General features: G+C 43.1%; 1 protein-coding gene across 1 annotated transcript in view; it reads left to right on the top strand.

Annotated features, from left to right (window-relative positions):
* The window catches only part of LOC124553876 (protein-S-isoprenylcysteine O-methyltransferase), a 39989-nt gene extending 22400 nt beyond the window's left edge, over positions 1–17589 (top strand). Inside the window, exons 3-4 of the mRNA XM_047127879.1 lie at positions 13932–14155; positions 17027–17589. Of these exons, the coding sequence (XP_046983835.1) occupies positions 13932–14155; positions 17027–17209 (407 nt within the window). The 3' untranslated portion in view covers positions 17210–17589. The remainder of the gene's footprint in view (positions 1–13931; positions 14156–17026) is intronic.
* The last annotated feature ends 2398 nt before the right edge of the window (positions 17590–19987 follow it).

The raw sequence follows: 19987 nt of genomic DNA, 5'->3' as shown, positions 1-19987 counted from the left end.
AATCTAAGTGTTTGCCTTTTTTGTGTTGAGTCTGGCCTTTGGCCTACGATTTTAGACTGAGTTTTTAATGCGTTTCTTGGTGGTTGGCTTTTCCTTTTTTGTCTCTATGGTCGGCCAACCACTGTCACACTCTGTGTGATTTTAATTCCTTTTGTCTGGTCTCTGTCTTAAGTCTTTCCTGTCCTGTGTCGTCTGCCGTCTTTTCCATTGTTCGTTTTTATTCTGTGTGGGTGTTTGAAATTTTGGAAAAAGGGACTGATGACTGTAGCAGTCTGGTCCCTTCAATCCCACAAACCAACCAACCATATAGTATGCCGGTGGTTGGGTTGGGTCCTGGAATCGTGTGGCTTGCTGACTCCATGTCAGGGCGGCTTCTGCCAGGGTCGCGCTACCACTGACAATCTTGTGTCCATCGAGTCTGCCATCCGAACAGCATTTTCCAGATAGCACCACCTGATTCCCGTCTTTTTTGACTTACGTAAAGCATACGACACAACTTGGCGGCATCATCCTTGTCACATTGTATGAGTGGGGTCTCTGGGGACCACTCCCGATTTTTATCTGAAACTTCCTGTTGCTCCATATTTCCTGTGTCCAAGTTGGTGACTCCCATAGTTCCATCCATATCCAGGAGAATGGAGTCCCCCAGGGCTCTTTATTGAGTGTCTCTCTACTTTTAGTGGCCATTAACAGTCTAGCAGCAGCTGTCGGGCCCTCCATCTCACCTTCTCTGTATGCAGGCGACTTCTGCGTTTCGTACTGCTGCTCCAGTACTGTTGTTGCTGAGCGACGCCTCCAGGGAGCCATCCATAAGGCACAGTCATGGGCTCTAGCCCACGGCTTCCAGTTTTCAGCCACAAAGTCGTGTGTCTTGCACTTATGTCGGCATTGTACCATTCATCTGGAACCCACACTTTACCTTCATGACGATCCACTCACTGTAATGGAGACATATCAATTCCTAGGAGTCCTGAAGTCCTGATTGACTTGACTGCCTCATCTTCATCAGCTTAAGCAGAAGTGCTGGCAGCACCTCCGTTGCCTGAGCAACACCAATTGGGGTGCAGATCGCTGTATGCTGCTGCAGCCTACAGAACCCTTGTCCAATTCTGAATTGACCATGGTAGTGTGGCTTATGGCTCAGCAGCACCTTCAGCATGGCATTTACTCGACCCTGTGCACCACTGTGGTGTTCAATTAGCGACAGGAGCTTTTAGGACGAGTCCAGTGGCCAGCGTACTGGTGGAGGCGGGTGTCCCTCCACTGCAGATCAGACTTGCGCAACTGCTTGCCAGTTACACAGCACACATTCCTAGTTTCCCTGAGCATCTGAATTACCGTCTCCTTTTCTCTCCTGCGGCAGTCCATCTCCCGCATCGGCGGCCCAGATTGGGGCCAATGATTGCGGTTCGCGTGCAGTCCATTGTCTCCAAACTGGAGTCCTTCCCTTTACCACCTCTACTTGTGGTCCGTTGACGTACCCCTCCATGGTGTACGCCTCGGCCGCAGCTTTGTCTAAGGACTCCGTTAACCCCGCTGCTTTCCACTGTCACTTCCTCTCGATCCTTTGTGTTCCGGGCCTCTGAAGCGGTTTACACAAACGGCTCAATGGCTGATGGTCACGTAGGCTTTGGTGGCCATATCTCATGCACTTGAGTACATCCACTCTTGCCCTGACGAGTCATTTCTCCTGTGTACCGACTCATTGAGCAGCCTACAAGCTATTGACCAATGCTACCCTCGCCACCCTCTGGTAGCATCCATTCAGGAGTCCATCTATGCCAAGGAACAGTCCCGCTGTTCTGTGGTGTTTGTGTGGACCCCAGGACACATCGGAATCCCTGGTAATGAACTTGCCAACAGGCTGCCCAAACAGGCGACACGGAAACCAGTTCTGGAGATAGGCATCTCCGAAGCTGACCTGCGTTCTGTCTTACACTGCAGGGTTTTCTGGTTTTGGGAGACGGAATGGCATAACAGCACGCACAGCAAACTGCATGTCATTAAGGAGACTATGAATGTGTGGAAGTCTTCCGTGCAGACCTCTCGCAGGGAATCAATTGTCCTCTGCCTGCTCTGCATTGACCATATGTGGCTAACGCACGGTTACCTACTCCGTCATAAGGACCCACCTCAATGTCGCTGTGGCTCCAAAATGACAGTCGTCTACCTCTTGCTGGACTGCCCACTGTTAGCCGCTCTGCGGCAGACCTTTAACTTTCCCAGCACCCTGCCTTCGGTGTTAGGTGACAATGCCTCCACAGCAACTTTAGTTTTACATTTTACCCGTGAGAGTGGGTTTTATAATTCTATGTAGGTTTTAGCCCATGTCCTTTGTCCCTCTGTGTCCTCCACCCTAGTGCTAGTTGGCCAGCCACTGCAATCTGCTTTCATGTTTTACTCTCTTCTGTTTCTAGCGTCTCTCTGTTGTTTTCTTGACCTCTTTTGCTCCTTTTAGTGTTTGTTGCCTTCCCTTCGTTCTTGTGGCTTTTCCTTTCTTTCCGTTTTGTGTTATATGTTTTGTCCAGTTTATTCTCACAATTGTGGCACTGTTTTATTAGGAAACAAGGGACCGATGACCTTTTAGTTTGGTCCTTTCTCAGGCCTTTAAACCGACCAACCAACCGTTTATCATGAGTATTTATTGTACCACTTTTAAAAAAATCTGACCTGCGCTCGTGACATTTTGACTGTATACAATTGATGATGAATGTTTGCTGCTGAAACATTTTGGCCGGCCGAAGTGGCCGAGCGGTTAAAGGCGCTACAGTCTGGAACCGCACTACCGCTACGGTCGCAGGTTCGAATCCTGCCTCGGGCATGGATGTGTGTGATGTCCTTAGGTTAGTTAGGTTTAAGTAGTTCTAAGTTCTAGGGGACTTATGACCACAGCAGTTGAGTCCCATAGTGCTCAGAGCCATTTGAACCATTTTTTTGAAACATTTTGTGCCAAAATAAGCCTTATTACTGCTCACACTTCACATTTTGTGGGATTATTTATTACAGCAGTCCCATTTTGAGGGTATAACAAGGGAATACTCGAAAGAATGACGTTAAAGCTTTCGCACCCCTGCTTTCAAATCCTCCAACGTGAGCCCACTGTGATACTCATTCTCGATTCAGCAGACGTTTGTGATGGAGACCACCTTCACTTCTCTCGCCAGATGCGAGTTGTGTGCAGTGATCCATTTTTTGCGTGCCGAGGGCACTGCCCCCATTGACATTCGTTGTCACTTATGTGAAGCCTATGGCCCACAGTGTACGGATATCAAAAACTTGCAGAAGTGGGTCAGAGTGTTTGTTCAAGGACAGGCATACAGATGTAGCTGACGAGCAGTGTTGTGGGCTGCCTTCAGTTTCATCCGAAACAACTGCAAAAATGGGAAAAGAAATGCTCGAAGATTGGGGTAGTATCCCTCAAATCAGTAAGAGTATGACCGACAAGATTTTGATCGAACATTTGCATTATTGCTAGGTGTGCACGGAGGTGGGTCACCAAAATGCTCACCGCAGTCCGTAAATGGCAACGTGTCGAGTGGCCTGCAGATTCCTGTAGTGCTATGCTGAACGGGGTGAGGAACTTTTAGATTCAGTTGTCACAGGTGACAGAGTGTGGGTACACTACACAACACCTGAATCTGAGGAAAAGTATCGTCAGGGGCGGCATTCGAATTTGTCAAAGCCTCGATAGCTCGAACAAATGTTGCCTTTCGGCAAAGTTATGGCCATTGTGTCCTGGGACAGAAGAGGTGCATTGTTGTGCAAGTATATGCCTACCAGCACAACAATAAATGCTGCTCGCCACTGTGATACTTTAAATCAACTGCATCGTGCCGTTCAGAATTGTAGGAGGGGGATGCTGATGAAAGGAGTGTGTTCTTCAAGAAAACACTCGTCCCCGTACTGCACATCCGACAACGTATCACCCGTCGCCCAACAGTCCAGACTTGGGACCTATTGATTTTCACCTGTTTCCTGATTAAAGTCGCACGTGGATGGAATGTATTTCCAGACCTATGATGGCTCAGAAAACGAGGTCGAGTGCTACCTGCACGACGTGACAGGAGAGTTCTGTGATGGGGATGTATGAAAACTGCCACAGTGCATGCAGATGTGCATCTATTGCAACAGTGATTGTGTCAAAAATTAGCAGAAAGTCCAGCCTTTTCATCAATGTAACATTCATTGCCAGTAAACTTGTTTTCTGTGCAGAAAAAAAATAATAATAAATGTATTTTCTATGGTATTAAGCTGGGGTGATTTGGTGAGCCAGTCAAGTGGCGAAACAAAGCCCAAGTGTTCACAGTATCCGAAATGTATGTGTGCAGCATTGCGAATGTTGCTGTTGTCCTCTTGGAAGATAGGCGTGTCCACAGCCTGCTTGTCATGAAGCAGTAGTAGAGAGGGCAACAGCTGGTCACTAAGCATGTCTAAAGAGACATTCTGCTTCATGAGAATGAAAACATGGTCCATGTAGGCTGTATTCTTTTCACTGTTTGCACAGCTGGCAAGTTTCAACTGTGGGTCATTCTCAAGCACCTGTAATACTTTCAGAAATGGTGACATTGTTTTATACATCAGTTATCTACAGATTCTCACATATACATGTACTTTATAACTCAAGTTATGCACATTAAGCTTCTAGCTTCATTTCACATCTGATACATTGCTGGTACACAGGGACAGTTATACACTGTAATTCTGTGTGCATGTAGCACAAAAACAATACAATAAATACAATTGTGTAAACAAATTACGTGCATTCGCTGAAACAAACAGAAAGCTGCCATATCGTAGAACAGGCACAGCTGTTATGGTAAGACCAAAGATGTTTACAATCCTATATGTGGATAGTCTGTAACATTAAATGATCTACTAGAGCAATATTCACTGGCACATTGTGTTCATTATTCTCACATGTGTTATCTTACTAAAAGTAGAAGATCGAAATCTGTACATTGTGTCTCATGCCACATGTAATATTGTAAATAACAGTACAAAGTCCAACTACAAAAGATTATTTGATGTGGTGTGCCAGCCAGTCTATGAAATAAAATAATACTGATGTAGTAACAAATACATCTTGGGACACATCAGAACCAATAACAGATTATGTATATACCAGGCAAATCCCCTCTTCCATATGATGATGTAATAAAATTGGAAAACTATAGTTGGTTTACACCATGTCAGTATAGTTATTTAAATAATATATTACAGGTTTTATGTGAAGAAGAGGAGTTTTTTTAACATGGCAATGAATGTTATATTTGTATGTTTAACCTGACACACAATGTATGAGCTATGAATCAGTTAGTACTACAAGACTGTGTGTTCTAAATGAGACTATGTCCCTCAAAACTGTAGCCACTACTTCCATTTTGCATAACTGGTACAGTAATTTAGATGGTCCAAAGGAGTTCACTTCTCCACATAACTCCTCTAGCTTCCACATCTGTACTGTAATATATTGTCAAAATAACTGTAGCGACATGGTGTAGTCCAACTATGGCTTTCCAGTTTCATTATAAAACCATATGAAAGGAAAAAATAGAGGGAGTTCCTAGTATATAATCTGTTACTGGTTCTAATGTGCAACATGACATATTTGTTGCTACAACATTATTTTATTTTATAGACTGTTTGGCACACCTCATCGAAAGGCCCCAACATAACATTTTGTAGTTGGACTTTGTACTGTAATTTATAATGTGGCACAACATATAATGTGAGAGTTTTGATTCGCTACTTTTAATAAGATAGCACACTTGAGAATAATGAATGTAATATGCCAGTAGCTTACTTAATGTTATTGACTATCCACAGACAGGATTGCAAACATTTCTGGTCACACCGTAGCAGCTGTGCCTGTACTACTATATGGTAGCTTCGTGTCTGTATCAGCTAATGAATGTAATTGTATACACTATTGTGTTGTTTATGTCCCACATATGCACGTAGCTGTCCACATCTGCTAATGACAGATTAGAATGTGAAAAGAAGCTGGAAGCCCAAGATATGTAATAAATTGAGCTATAAAGTATGTGTTTATGTGATAGCTTGTAGACGACTGATGTACACTGAAGAGCCAAAGAAACTGGTGCAGCTGCTTAATATTGTGTAGGGCCTCCGTGAGCACGCAAAAGTGCCGCAACACGATGTGGCGTGGACTCAACTAATGTCTGAAGTAGTACTGGAGGGAACTGACACCTTGAATCCTGCAGCGCATTCCATAAATGCATGAGAGTACAGTGGGGTGGAGATCTCTTCTGAAAAGCACGTTGCAAGGCATGCCAAATATGCTCAATAATGTTCATGTCTGGGGAGTTTGGTGGCTAGCGGAAGTGTTTAAACTTGGAGAAATGTTCCTGGAGCCACTCTGTGGCAATTCTGGATGTTTGGGGTGCAACATTGTCCTGCTGGAATTGCTCAAGTGTGTCAGAATGCACAATGGACATGAATGGATGCAGGTGATTGGACAGGACGCTTACATATGTCACCTGTCAGTCGTATCTCGATGTATCAAGGGTCCCATACCACTCGAACACAACACCATTTCAGAGCCTCCACCAGCTTGAAAAGTCCCTCGCTGACATGCAGGGTCAGTGGATTGATGAGGTTGTCTCCATACCCGTACATGTTCATCTGCTCAATACAATTTGAAACGAGACTCGTCCGACCAGGCAACATGTTTCCATTCCTCAACAGTCCAATGTCAGTGTTGATGGGCCCAGGCGAGGTGTAGAGCTTTGTGTCATGCAGTCATTAAGGGTACACGAGTGGGCCTTCAGCTCCGAAAGCCCATATAGATGTTGTTTCATTGAATGGTTTGCATGCTGTCACTTGTTGATGGCCCAGCATTGAAATCTGCAGAAATTTGCAGAAGGGTTGCACACCTATCACACTGAATGATTCTCTTCAGTCAACATTGGCCCTGTTCTTGCAGGATCTTTTTCCAGCCGCAGCAACGTTGGAGATTTGATGTTTTGCCAGATTACTGATATTCACAGTACACTCGTGAAATGGTCATGCGGGGAAATCCGCACTTCATCACTACCTCGGAGGTACTGTGTCCCATAGTTCGTACACTGACTATAACACCATGTTCAAGCTCACTTAAGTCTTGATAACCTGTCAGTGTAGCAGCAGTAACCGATCTAACAACTGCACCAAACACTTGTTGTTTTATATAGGCATTGCCGACTGCAGTGCCGTATTCTGCCTGCTTACATATCTCTGTATTTGGATACACATGCCTATACCAGTTTCTTCTTCAGTGTATAAAGCAATGTCACCATTTTTTAACATATGAACATGAAAAGGTGCTTGAAAATGATCGATGGTTGAAGTTACCCAATTGCATGGGTAATAAAAAGAATAGAATCTACTTGGACCATATTTTCATTCTCAAAACATGTTGAGGTTGTAGATCCAAACAAAAATTAAATTTTAAAATATTCTGCTTCTTTTTTGCAATCACTGAAAGAGCGGCCTCAAGTCAGCATGAAAAACCCCCCAAAAGTCACTTAACGACCTCTTGCATAAACTACAAGGTGTGTCAGAAAAGTATTGAGACAGATTTATTTTTTTTTATTTATGAAAGTGGTCCTCTCTCCCCCCCCCCCCCCCCCTCCCCCACCTTCAAAGTAGTTCCCTTCTGGCAACTGTGCACTGGCGGAGGCGTTGTTACAAGTTTTGATAGCAGTGCTGAAGGGCTTCAATTGGTAGGGCCTTTAACATGTCTGTCATATTCTTTTGAATCTTCTCTAGAGTCCCAAATTATGTCCTTTTAAGACTTTTTTCAGTTTCAGGGGAAGAAAAGTCACAAGGACTCTAATCAAGTGAATAGAGGAGGGGGGGGGGGGGGGGCTGAGGGACGTTAGGAATGCCTTTTCAGGTCAAAAATTCCACAATGGAAATGGCCCTGTGACACAGGGCACTATCACGATGTAGTGTCCACACGTCTGCAGCGCCTGGTTGTACTCAATTCAAACTTTTCTTTACACTTTTGAGGACATCTTTGTAAAATATTCAGTTGACAGTTTGTCCCAGTTGAACAGTCTCACAAGTGCATGCCCACATTCAATGTTTTCATTGGTTTTGAAAGTCAGAGGTCTCACCGATCAAGGTTCATCTCCGACAGGTTCTCGGTCTTCCGAAAATGAATTGTGCCAAGTTTAATGTGAAACTTAATGGCATAACATTGCTCTAAATTCCACTGTTAGATTTTCGTAACATACAGCATAAATAAAACTTCACTGATGGCGCTCTCAAAAATTGTGTGGTAGCTGTACGGAGCTGAAATTAGGGACTGAGCATCTGGAAGGGGTGAACGCACCAGTCTACACAAGTAGAATGAAACAGCATCGCCAGATAACTTGCAATGTTGTCAGTCTCATTACTTTTCTCATACACTTCATACACGCTCCCTACTCCGCAGGTTAAACACACTTTTGGAGTGTCGCTGCACTTGATGCCCCACTTCATTTGAAGAGAGGTGAAATTTTGACTGGACAGACCACACTACACGTCTCCTGTAGCTACTGTGCAGTTTGTGTGGTGAGTGGCCCACTGAAGACATGCAGCTTTAGGCGTTCCTTTAAGAAACAGCCCTTTGTGAGGTACCACACTCCAAATGCCTCTTGTGTGCAGTTGCCTCTGCAGTGTTTGGTCAGAAGCTGGGTGAGGTAGACCTGTATTCACCAGCACCGGCATTCTTGCCGGGTTTGAAACTGATTCTCATTGACGGTCCATTTACAGAAGTTCAAAATTCTGCACAAAATTTTATGCGAGATGCTTTTAACAGTTTGCACGCCAAAAGCCTCTCTCAAAATCGGACAGAAAACTTGAGAGATTCTGGTCATATGTAAAGTACAGCAGTGGCAGGTTGCCATCGATACCTTCACTGCGTGATATCAGTGGTGGTGTTACTGATGATGTTGCCACTGAAGCAGAGTTACTGAACATGGCTTTTTGAAATTCCTTCACCGATGAAGGTGAAGTAAATATTTCAGATTTCGAATCGACAACTGCTGACGCAGCTTAGGAGTAGGTCTTTTCAGTGTGGCAAAGGTAAAGCCTCCAGTCCAGGTTCTATACCAGTTAGGTTCCTTTCAGTGCAGCTCTGAACTTAGCTGCTGTGTACAACCACTCGCTTGTAGGAAGATCCGTACCTAAAGTGTGAAAAGTTGCACAAGTCACACAAATGGACAGGAAAGCAAATAGGAGAAATCCACTCAGTTACGGACTCTTATTGCTAATGTCTACTTGCTGTAGGATTTTGGAACAAGTAACGCACTCAAATATTATGAATTACCCAAAAGAAAAAAATTATTGACAAACAGCCAACACAGATTCTGGAAATATTGTTCTTGTGAAACACAGCTAGCTCTTTATCCTCACAAAGTAATGACAGCTATCGACAGGGGATGTCGAATTGATTCTGTACTTTTAGATTTCCAGAATGCTTTAAACACTGTTTTTCACAAGCAACATCTAATCAGATTGTGTGCGTGTAGAGTATTGTCTCAGTTGTGTGACGGGATTCGTGGGTTCCTGTCAGAAAGGTCACAGTTCATGATAATTGAGGGGAAGTGATTGCGTGAAACAGAAGTGATATCTGGCGTTCCCCAAGGAAGTGCTGTAGGCCCTCTGATGTTTGTGATCTACATAAACAGTTTAGGAGACAATCTGAGTAGCCCTCTTAGATTATTTGGAGATGATGCTGTCATTTACTGTACCCTAAAGTTGTTAGATTATGAAGACAAATTGCAAAATGGTCGAGACAACACGTGTGGTGCAGGAAGTGGCAGTTGACTCCAAATAACGAAAAGTGTGAAGCCATCCACAGAACGTGCTGAATTTCGGTTACACAGGAAATCACAAATCTAAATTCTATCAGTTCAACTAAATACTTTGGACTTACAATTACAATAACTTAATGTGAAATGATCACACAGATTAATGTTGTGCGGAAAGCAAACCAAAGGCTGTGATTTATTGGTAGCACACTTAGAAAGTGCAACAGGCCTAGTAAAGAGACTGCTTATACTACCCTCGTTCAACCTCTTCTGAAGTACTGCTGTGTAATGTGGAATCCACATCAGGTGGGACTGACGGAGGACATTGAGAAGGTTTGAGAAAGGGCGGCTCATTTTGTATTATCGCAAACTAGGGGAGAGCGCACCCTGGATATGATGCAGCAAGAGATGGGATGGCAGTTATTAAAACAAAGGCAATTTTTCGCTGCGGCAGGACCTTCTCCTGAAATTTTGATAACCAACTTTCTCCTCGCTGTATGAAAATATTTTGTTGGCATCCACCTACTTTGAGAAAAATGATCATAATGAAATAAGAGAAAGCAGAGCTTGCAAGAAGATTTAAATGCTCATTTTTTCCTGTGTGCCGTTTGACAGTGGAACAGTAGAGAAGTACCTGTAAGGTTGTTCGATGAACACTCTGCTCTACACGTGATTGTGAGTTGTAATCGTGTAGATGTAGATAGACAAGGTGTGACACTTGTCTCTGTTCTGTGTCAGTTTGCAACCACTGTTCTTATGCCGCGTCATGTGGTTGCAAGTGGTTCACTATTCTGTATATCGTGTCAGACAGTCCACGTTGATACACCGACAAATTGGGCAACTTTATTCATGGTGTGGTAATGGGCAATTTCAAACAAGGTAACTCCTTTCTTGCCAGTGTGTCATATCTCCATGTTGACCTGTCTTACGTTACTGATTCCACACAGCCTTCTGACACATAAACACCACATCATTGTTGTGACTTTTCAGCATTGGAGGTACACATGGCCGCTCATTAGTGGTAATACATTATCTACAGCAGAGGTGGATAGACTTGCAGGTGCTGCATGCTGCAAAACCCTCATGGAGGCTACAAAAAAAAGCAAGAGAGAGAAAAAGCAGCTATTGTTGCTATATCTGCATTTTTGCCGAGTTGAAAAATAATGTGCCATGAGACTGACACAGCTCAAAACAAATGATACCCAAAATTCAAAAACACAAAAACTCTGGATGCTGCATTGTAGGTGGCTGTTGTTCTCACCCTGAAGGGATTTCCACTCTTGTTGACCAACACCTCCAACCAATTGACCAAAACCTAGCCTCCCACATCAAAGGTACAAACTGCTTCCTTCTCAGAGTCTCCACTACACCACCCCACCCTACCCCATTATGACCTGCTTCCCTAGTGGTCACATTTCACACCATTTCCCTATACACCGACATCCCTCATGCCCAAGATCTCACTGCAATTACTACTACCTTTCGCAACATCCTTCAGACTCCAAACCCAGTACTTCATTCCTCACACACCTAACTAACTTTATCTTAACACACAACTACTTCTCCTTTGAAGGGAAGGTATACAAATAAATCCGCAACACAGCTGTGGAAGTCTGCATGACATTTCCTGTGCCAACCTGTTTACAGGCTTTTTAATGCAAAGCTTCCTAGACTCCCAGAACCTGAAACACCTGGTGTGGTTCAGGTTCATTGATGGTATCTTCACAATCTGGACTCAGTGCCAGGAACTCTATCCTGATTCCTTCACAAACTCAGAACTTTCTTTCCTATTTGCTTCGCCTGGTCCTCCTCAACCCAGCAAGCCACCTTCCTGGATGTTGACCTCTTCTCTGATGACTCCATCTGCACCTCTGCCCACATTAAACCCACCAACCACCAACAGTACCTGCATTTTGACATCTACCATCCCTCTCACCCCAAAAAGTCCCTCCCGTACAATCTGACCACCTGGGGACGACGTATTTGCAGTGACGAGAACTCACTTTCCCAGTATGCTTGAACTCTTACGAAGGGCTTCACAGACAGGCACTATCTCCCCCCCTCCCGGACCTAGTCCACAAACAGATTTCGCACGCCATTTCCACACTGCCAAACATTGTACCACCCCCAAGAGCCAGCTAAAAAAAAAAAAATGCACTGTTTGTCATTTGATACCACCTTAGACTAGCACAACTGAGGCTGAAATGAAGGACATCCTACCCAAGATCATTCCCACCCCTACTAAAGTGGTGTTCTGTTGCCCACATAACCTCCTAATCCATCCCTATGTCACTCCCAATCCCAATCCCTTGCCACAGGGATCGTATCCCTGTGGAAGACCCAGGAGCAAGATCTGTCCAATCGACCCACCCAGCACTTCCTATTCCAGTCCTGTCAAAGGTTGGGCCACCTGTGAATGCAATCTTGTCATATACTAACTCTGCTGAAACACTGAACAGCTTTTTACGGCAGTATGATTATCAACTAGTTTTAAACAGGGTCAAAGGCCACCACCAAACTGTCGTCACAAAGAAAGTTGACCACCCAGTACAACTTACAGACGATTACAGCACACTCAGTTTCAAGTGCGCAAATGGGTCAACTTTATGGTAAATAACAATCTTATCCTTTCCCTAGTATTGTTAAAAGAACTAGGTTCTACAAGGGTTCATCCTGAAGTTTCTCGGAGGGAATGGAAAAGAAAGAAGATTCGAGAATGAATCATGAGAGGTGGGCTGCCGTTAGATCATTGGCGGTCTGTGGATTCTCGATCTACAGCACGGGACGGAACTGATGTGAATGTCACAGTCTCTCCACGGTCGTAACAGTTGTTATCACCTCAAAACAGAAATTTCAAATGAGTGTCGGGTGGTGTTTCCTCAAGGATGTACACAACTCCAATTTTACGTTACATTAACACACACATTTTATTCCGTGCAAAGTACAGTTATTAATTATAGTGACTAGTTTTCACTTTGCAAACATTCAAAAGTGCAGTTATCCAGGCTGGCATGCACAATCACAGTGGTGAAATTTTCAATTGTGGCAAAAAATAATCAGTTCACTTTTAGAATGGGAATGGAAATTTGCAAGTAAAAATGAATATTCAATAAATCAATAACTTGTATTTCACCGAGTTTCATTTCGGTACATTCACTGCGGCATACAGCACGCGTGGCTAACAATCGTAAGGCACTGTGGAGAGACTTCTTGAACACCCCGTAGAATGACCGTTGGATGTAAAAAAAAAGTCTTTGAGTTGCGATACACGACAAAAGTCCAGCATCAGTGCCACTGTGTATTATCAGCAATATTAGCAAAAAGATAGATTGCTACTCACTGTAAAGATGACACATTGAGCTACAAACACGCACAACAAAAAGACTGTTACGCATTATAACTTTTGGCGAAAGCCTTCTTCTTTAAAGAGAAAACACACACACACACACACACACACACACACACACACACACACACACACACACACACACGTATATATGACTGCTATCACTGGTGACTCTCAGTGGTAGCAGTCGTGTGTATGATGTGTGCTTGCTTTTTGTGTGTGTGTGTGTGTGTGTGTGTGTGTGTGTGTGTTTTCTTTGAGTGAGGCTTTGGCCGAAAGCTATAATGTGTAACAGTCTTTTCCTTGTGCCTGCCTGCAACTAATTTGTCATCTTTACAGTGAGTAGCAATCTATCCTTTTCCTGACAATGGAAAATCCTGGATGGAATAATGACAATATTATGAAAAGGACAGACTGCTACTCGCCATGTAGCAGAGATGCTGAGCTGCAGACACGCACAACAAAAGGACTACTAAACATGTAAACTTTTGGCCAGAAGGCCCTCTTCTGGGTGTGGCCGGAGACAATGATCAAGGGGAAGCCTTCTGGCTGAAAGCTTAATTTATTTAGTAGTCATTTTGTTGTGCTTGTCTGCAACTCGAGTTCATCCTTTTCATAATATTATTATCCTTTTTCTAATATTGTTGATATTCGAGTCTTGAGTCTGCACTGTGTATTATGATTCTTTGATTCCCTGAGAATCATTTCTAGTGACCTGATATTCTCAGAAGTGCCCGAAACTGGCTGTACACTGTGGCTCGTCAGCTCGACTTTCTTGTTGGCAGCTGTGAAGTACGACTACTTCCTCCCCGTGACTGTGGTGGGGACCGTTCTGTGCGTGGGCGGGGAGCTACTGCGCAAGACGGCCATGTTCACGGCGCGCACCAGCTTCACGCACGTGGTGCAGAGCGTGCGCGAAGACGACCACCGTCTGGTGACGACGGGCGTGTACGCGCTCTGCCGGCACCCCAGCTACGTCGGCTGGTTCTACTGGAGCCTGGGCACACAGGTAGGAGATGAGCTCTCTCACCAGATGTTCTGGTAGTTTACACAGAAGTAGCTGCTTAGTTACTATTTCACTTTACTTTGGAACACCAGAGGTTTCCAATTTGTTACCTGATGTCTGCTGGGAATCTGATTATGAAACTTTATTCTGGTCCTAGACACAGTAGCTTTCCAGAAGCTGCTTTTTTAATGCTAAACAGTTAATCCTAAATTTGGTTTTGCTGGTAACTACTTCAGTCTAGCAGCTTTGTGAGTCATGGGTTGATCTTAGTTGTACATAAAAGCAGTTCAACCGTTTTGCGTCCCCACGTTGATTTTCCGGCATCCATCACCGAAGCTATATGGAGAATAATGTTATTTCCTCTAAACCATATTTCAGAAATAAACGTTCTGCACTAGGTGTTACCTAACACAGCAAGTGCTACCTAATACGCACCAAAATGGGTAGCACATAAAAGCGGAATTTTTCCAGAGCCTATGCCTTAAGTTTTGTTGCCGATAAAAAGGTAGGGTCAGGTGTTTTGAATAGCCCTTGGACTAGAGATCATTTGCGTACTCAACAGAAAGATTGTCTTAGTGTCACTATCCTACAGTACAGTGTCAAAGTATGAATATTACACACTTTCTCCTGCTTCGGCAAATGGAGCAAAGTAGTTGGTTCTTTTTGCATTTGATGTGATCCATGGTTGGGCTTAAGTGGCCCATGTTGGTACCATTACTTCATGGGCAATTCCTTTGAAACTCCCAAAAAAGGTATTTTTACCATTTTTTTGTACCAAAACGAAGCTGTGGATTTAAAGACAGCTGTGCATAGCAGGTGGGTGTAGTTTTTACCAATTATTCCTGAGATCCTGATCTCAAAAAACTGTGAAAATTTTCTCGATATTTCCAAGATTCAGAGGTTCAAAGTTACCCTATGCGTAGATGTAAAATAAGAATATAAAATCTGGTGTGAGGTGAAAACACAGTTTATAAAGTGATGTAACGCAGAGAAATATGACGTAAAGTGTCTCCGTTATAATCAGGAGGGTTCTGGGAACCCCGTATTGTGGTACTAAGCCAAACGCAAAATTGTTGTGCACATAAAATCAGGTCTGAGCTGTAAAATTAGTTTTGCATTATTTCCATTTCACAACGTGAAGAGTTTGACAGAGCACTGAAAGACCTGAGTTGAAACGAGGCCCCGGGAGTAGACAACATTCCATTAGAAATACTGACGGCCTTGGGAGAGCCAGTCATGACAAAACTCTACCATCTGGTGAGCAAGATGTATGAGACAGGCGAAATACCCTCAGACTTCAAGAAGAATATAATAATTCCAATCCCAAAGAAAGCAGGCGTTGACAGATGTGAAAATTACCGAACTATCAGTTTAATAAGTCACGGCTGCAAAATACTAACGTGAATTCTTTACAGACGAATGGAAAAACTGGTAGAAGCTAACCTTGGGGAAGATCAGTTTGGATTCCGTAGAAATGTTGGAACACGTGAGGCAATACTGGCCCTATGACTTATCTTAGAAGATAGATTAAGGAAAGGCAAACCTATGTTTCTACCATTTGTAGACTTAGAGAAAGCTTTTGACAATGTTGACTGGAATACTCTCTTTCAAATTCTAAAGGTGGCAGGAGTAAAATACAGGGAGCGAAAGGCTATTTACAATTTGTACAGAAACCAGATGGCAGCTATAAGAGTCTAGGGGCATGAAAGAGAAGCAGTGGTTGGTAAGGGGGTGAGACAGGGTTGTAGCCTCTCCCCGATGTTATTCAATCTGTATATTGATAAGCAGTAAAGGAAACAAAAGAAAAGTTTGGAGCAGGGATTAAAATCCACGGAGAAGAAATAAAAACTTTAAGGTTCGCCGATGACATTGTAATTCTGTCAGACAGCACAGGACTTGGAAGAGCAGTTGAACGGAATGGACAGTGTCTTGAAAGGAGGATATAAGATGAACGAGGATAATGGAATGTAGTCGAATTAAGTCGTGTGATGCTGAGGGAATTAGATTAGGAAATGAGACACTTAAAGCAGTAAAGGAGTTTTGCTATTTGGGGAGCGGAATAACTGACGATGGTCGAAGTAGAGAGGATATAAAATGTAGACTGGCAATAGCAAGGAAAGCGTTTCTGAAGAAGAGAAATTTGTTAACATCGGGTATAGATTTGTGTCGGGAAGTCGTTTCTGAAAGTATATGTATGGAGTGTAGCCATGTATGGAAGTGAAACATGGACGACAACTAGTTTGGACAAGAAGAGAATAGAAGCGTTTGAAATGTGGTGCTACAGAAGAATGCTGAAGATTAGATGGGTAGATCACATAACTAATGAGGAGGTATTGAATAGAATTGGGGAGAAGAGGAGCTTGTGGCACAACTTGACTAGAAGAAGGGATCGGTTGGTAGGACATGTTCTGAGGCATCAAGGGATCGCAAATTTAGTATTGGAGAGCAGCGTGGAGGGTAAAAATGGTAGAGGGAGACAGAGAGATGAATACACTAAGCAGACTGAGAAGGATGTATGTTGCAGTAGGTACTGGGAGATGAGGCAGCTTGCACAGGATAGAGTAGCATGGAGAGCTGCATCAAACCAGTCTCAGGACTGAAGACCACAACAACAACAACAACAACAGCAACAAAAGTAAATTATCAGGATTTTTCTGACGCCCCCCCCCCCCCCCCCCCTCCCTGTTTGGTCACACTGCCCTCCCCACCAGCCCTCCATCCCTCCCCCTTTGCCTGCCATCTCTTCCTTCTATACTCACCCGACCCCTCTCTGCCTTCCCCCCTCTCTGCCCCCCCCCCTCTCTCTCTCTCTCTCTCTCTCTCTCTCTCTCTCTCTCTCTCTCTCTCTCTGAAATGATAGCTTCTGTGTTCCAGTTGGTGCTGGTGAACCCAGTGTGCACAGTCGGCTACCTAGTGGCAAGCTGGCGGTTCTTCGATGAGCGCGTCCTCGTCGAGGAGGCGACACTGCTGACCTTCTTCGGGGAGGATTACTACGACTACCAGCAGAAAGTCCCAACAGGGCTGCCTGGCATCCACGGATACAAGCTCAGCAAGTAGTTCCTGCCGCAGCCTGCGACTTTGTAGCAAACCTGTCTGCATGCTGATTGATGGACTCTGCTCTTGGAGATAAATTATTATATTTTTAAATTAAGCTGACACTTCTAACATGCGATAACTGGAATTTCCGGGGTGGGATGGGGGTTTCAACTTCGGATAACTGCATCAAATTGTGAAGATGTAAAAAAGTTTGCATATGCAGATATATTTTTAAAATGAGCAAATATCGTACGGAGATTCTCACCTGAAAAGTAAACTGTTTACGGTGAATGCTAGTAAATTTGTTCTGGCATTGTAGTAGAAAAAATCTGTCTCAGGGGAGATGCGTGTCAATATGTAACTCTGATATCATTCCTTATAGCAGATGTCAGGGGAGTGAGGAGGGGGGGGGGGGGGGATTTTTACAGGTATAAGTGTAGAGTTATGTTGAGAAACTATGAAAAGGGGGGGGGGGGGGACAGGAGATATTAACTGAGAGCAGATTCAAACTCTGTAAGGGAATGGCAACTGGTATCAATAGTGTAGAGTACAACCTGAGCATTGAGTGTTGAGGTGCAGGATTGTTGTTAAGTGATCAGGTTTGGTCAGCTCTTGTAAATGCTCTGAAGAAATTGGGACTTCCAACCTGGTTACAGGACTTTAGGGATGACTTTTGCAGATATATAAAGCGATAAAAGTATGTTACTGCTGTGTATGCCATGTATTTTTGTACAGTATTAAATTTTTTTAACCTATCCAAATGATTTTTGTTTTATTTACACTACCACTGACATCGTAATGTGGCTGCACACTACATTGCAGTGAGTGTATCAGTGTTTTACAGCTCCTAGTTTGTAATTTAGTAAACTAATCAAGTATTTGATTACAGTTTAGATGTGGCCAAATAGTCAGAATCGTCTGAGCATTAGGGCACAGTCCAAGGCATGTTTCTGCACTTAATGTTTTATCTTCCAAAGCTGAGAACATCATCAGAGGCTATAAAGACTTGGATAGCAGTAAAAACTTAAACAAGTTCAGCATGTCAGACTGGTTATACCAGGATGTCGATTCTTCTGGAAAACGCAGAATTCTTAGCGAATTAGATTTCGTCCAGAAAAATCGGGGAAATCTCGTGGAATTTCAAAATATCTCGAGGAATTGAGAGTTTTTAACCTAGCATTGAAACTGAACCTTATTGAGGTTTTTTAAATTTTTATTTATGTATTTTTTATTTATTTATCTTTTTTATTACAATATTTGACCAGTTAAAGACTGCTTACAACCTAATAAAAAGGGAAAATCGTTTTCTTTTTATCTTCCCGGAACTTCTTCATGCATTGGCTGATGGCTTGCCTGTATTCATTTGACATCACCCTCCTAGGTTGTGAATTCATGTTTGCACAGGAAATTGTGCAGCTTGATCAGTAGCCTGAAACTTTCCCTATGCTATGGCATCCCTTCTGCAATGTTCGATTTTCTCAGGTTCTTTCATGTCTCTTCTAGCCAACTCTTGGTGTTTTTTAATTTGGAAATGAAATTATTGAATTTTATAAATCACAAATTTTAAAATACTTAATATCTCAAAGTGTGTTACTTATATAAATATATTTTCCATATAAATTATTAGTGTTTAAAAACTGCAGTTAAACTACTACTTATGGTTGGCATTTTGGTATATAGCTCAGCTGAGCGTAAAGGAATGTCATTGTTCTGGCTGCCTACCCCCCTGCTCCTCACCAATAATTTATTAGGAGCTTTTCGGAGTTCTGAGGGAATATGTTTCCTAGTTTGAGTTGCCACTCTGTATGCCTATTGATGCAACAGCCGGCTCGTGATGTCATCAGACTGCTACCTGAGATCATGGAGTCATGCTGACATATATCACGGAACTTACAATGGGGAAAAGGTGGTGCCGTTTGCTTTATTTAGCACGAAGATCCACAACTTGTCTAATTTACATCCTTATTATTGTCCATCAAAGTTGATGGAACTTGACCAGAACTTGTTAAAACCATAGTATTGGAGAAACAAATTTGGTATTTCTCTGGTCTCAGTGCATTATCTGGTACTTTCAATTTATTCCTATTCCCAGATGACAATTTTTATATTTTTCCCCTTAAATCAGCTGTTAATCGTTCTTTTTATAGTACCTGTGTTCACTTAAGTAGTTGTGCAGGGGATTTTATACAGGACATTCCATCGGGAATGGTCAGCATACAGGGATATGTTAGGAACACTCGTCTTGAGGAATAAAGTGAAATAGACATGCTTTAAAATGCGTATCTTAAGAGCTATGAGCACTACTTCATCTTTGATGCTGTGAAACAAATATCTTCTGCTGCAAGCTCTTTGCTTTCCATATTCTGGGAGGAGGTAGTATGCACCAAAACAAGAAAAACTCTCTAGTAAACATAGGCTTTTAAATGCATACTTGAAGAGCTATGAGCACATTTTCAGTAGAATAGATGTGCTTCACAGTAGCGAAGATGAACACTAATGGCTCTTGAGGTTTTCACTTTAAGTACCTATGTTTACTGGACCTTTTTTATTTCCCCCCTCCCGTACTACTACCATTCAAAATACGGAAAGCAAAGACTTTACTTGCAGTAGAAGAGATTTGCTTCACAGTATTGAACATGTAGTAGTACTCACACACTATGTGATCAAAAGTACCCGGACATCCCAAAACATATGTTTTGCATATTAGCTGCATTGTGCTGCCGCCTACTGCCAGGTGCTCCATATCAGTGTCCTCAGTTGTCATTAGACATCGTGAGAGAGCAGAATGGGGTGCTCCAC

This window comes from Schistocerca americana, chromosome 11, assembly GCF_021461395.2.
Source record: "Schistocerca americana isolate TAMUIC-IGC-003095 chromosome 11, iqSchAmer2.1, whole genome shotgun sequence".
Taxonomy (NCBI): Eukaryota; Metazoa; Arthropoda; class Insecta; order Orthoptera; family Acrididae; genus Schistocerca; species Schistocerca americana.
This window is presented reverse-complemented; position numbering and strand designations above follow the sequence as displayed.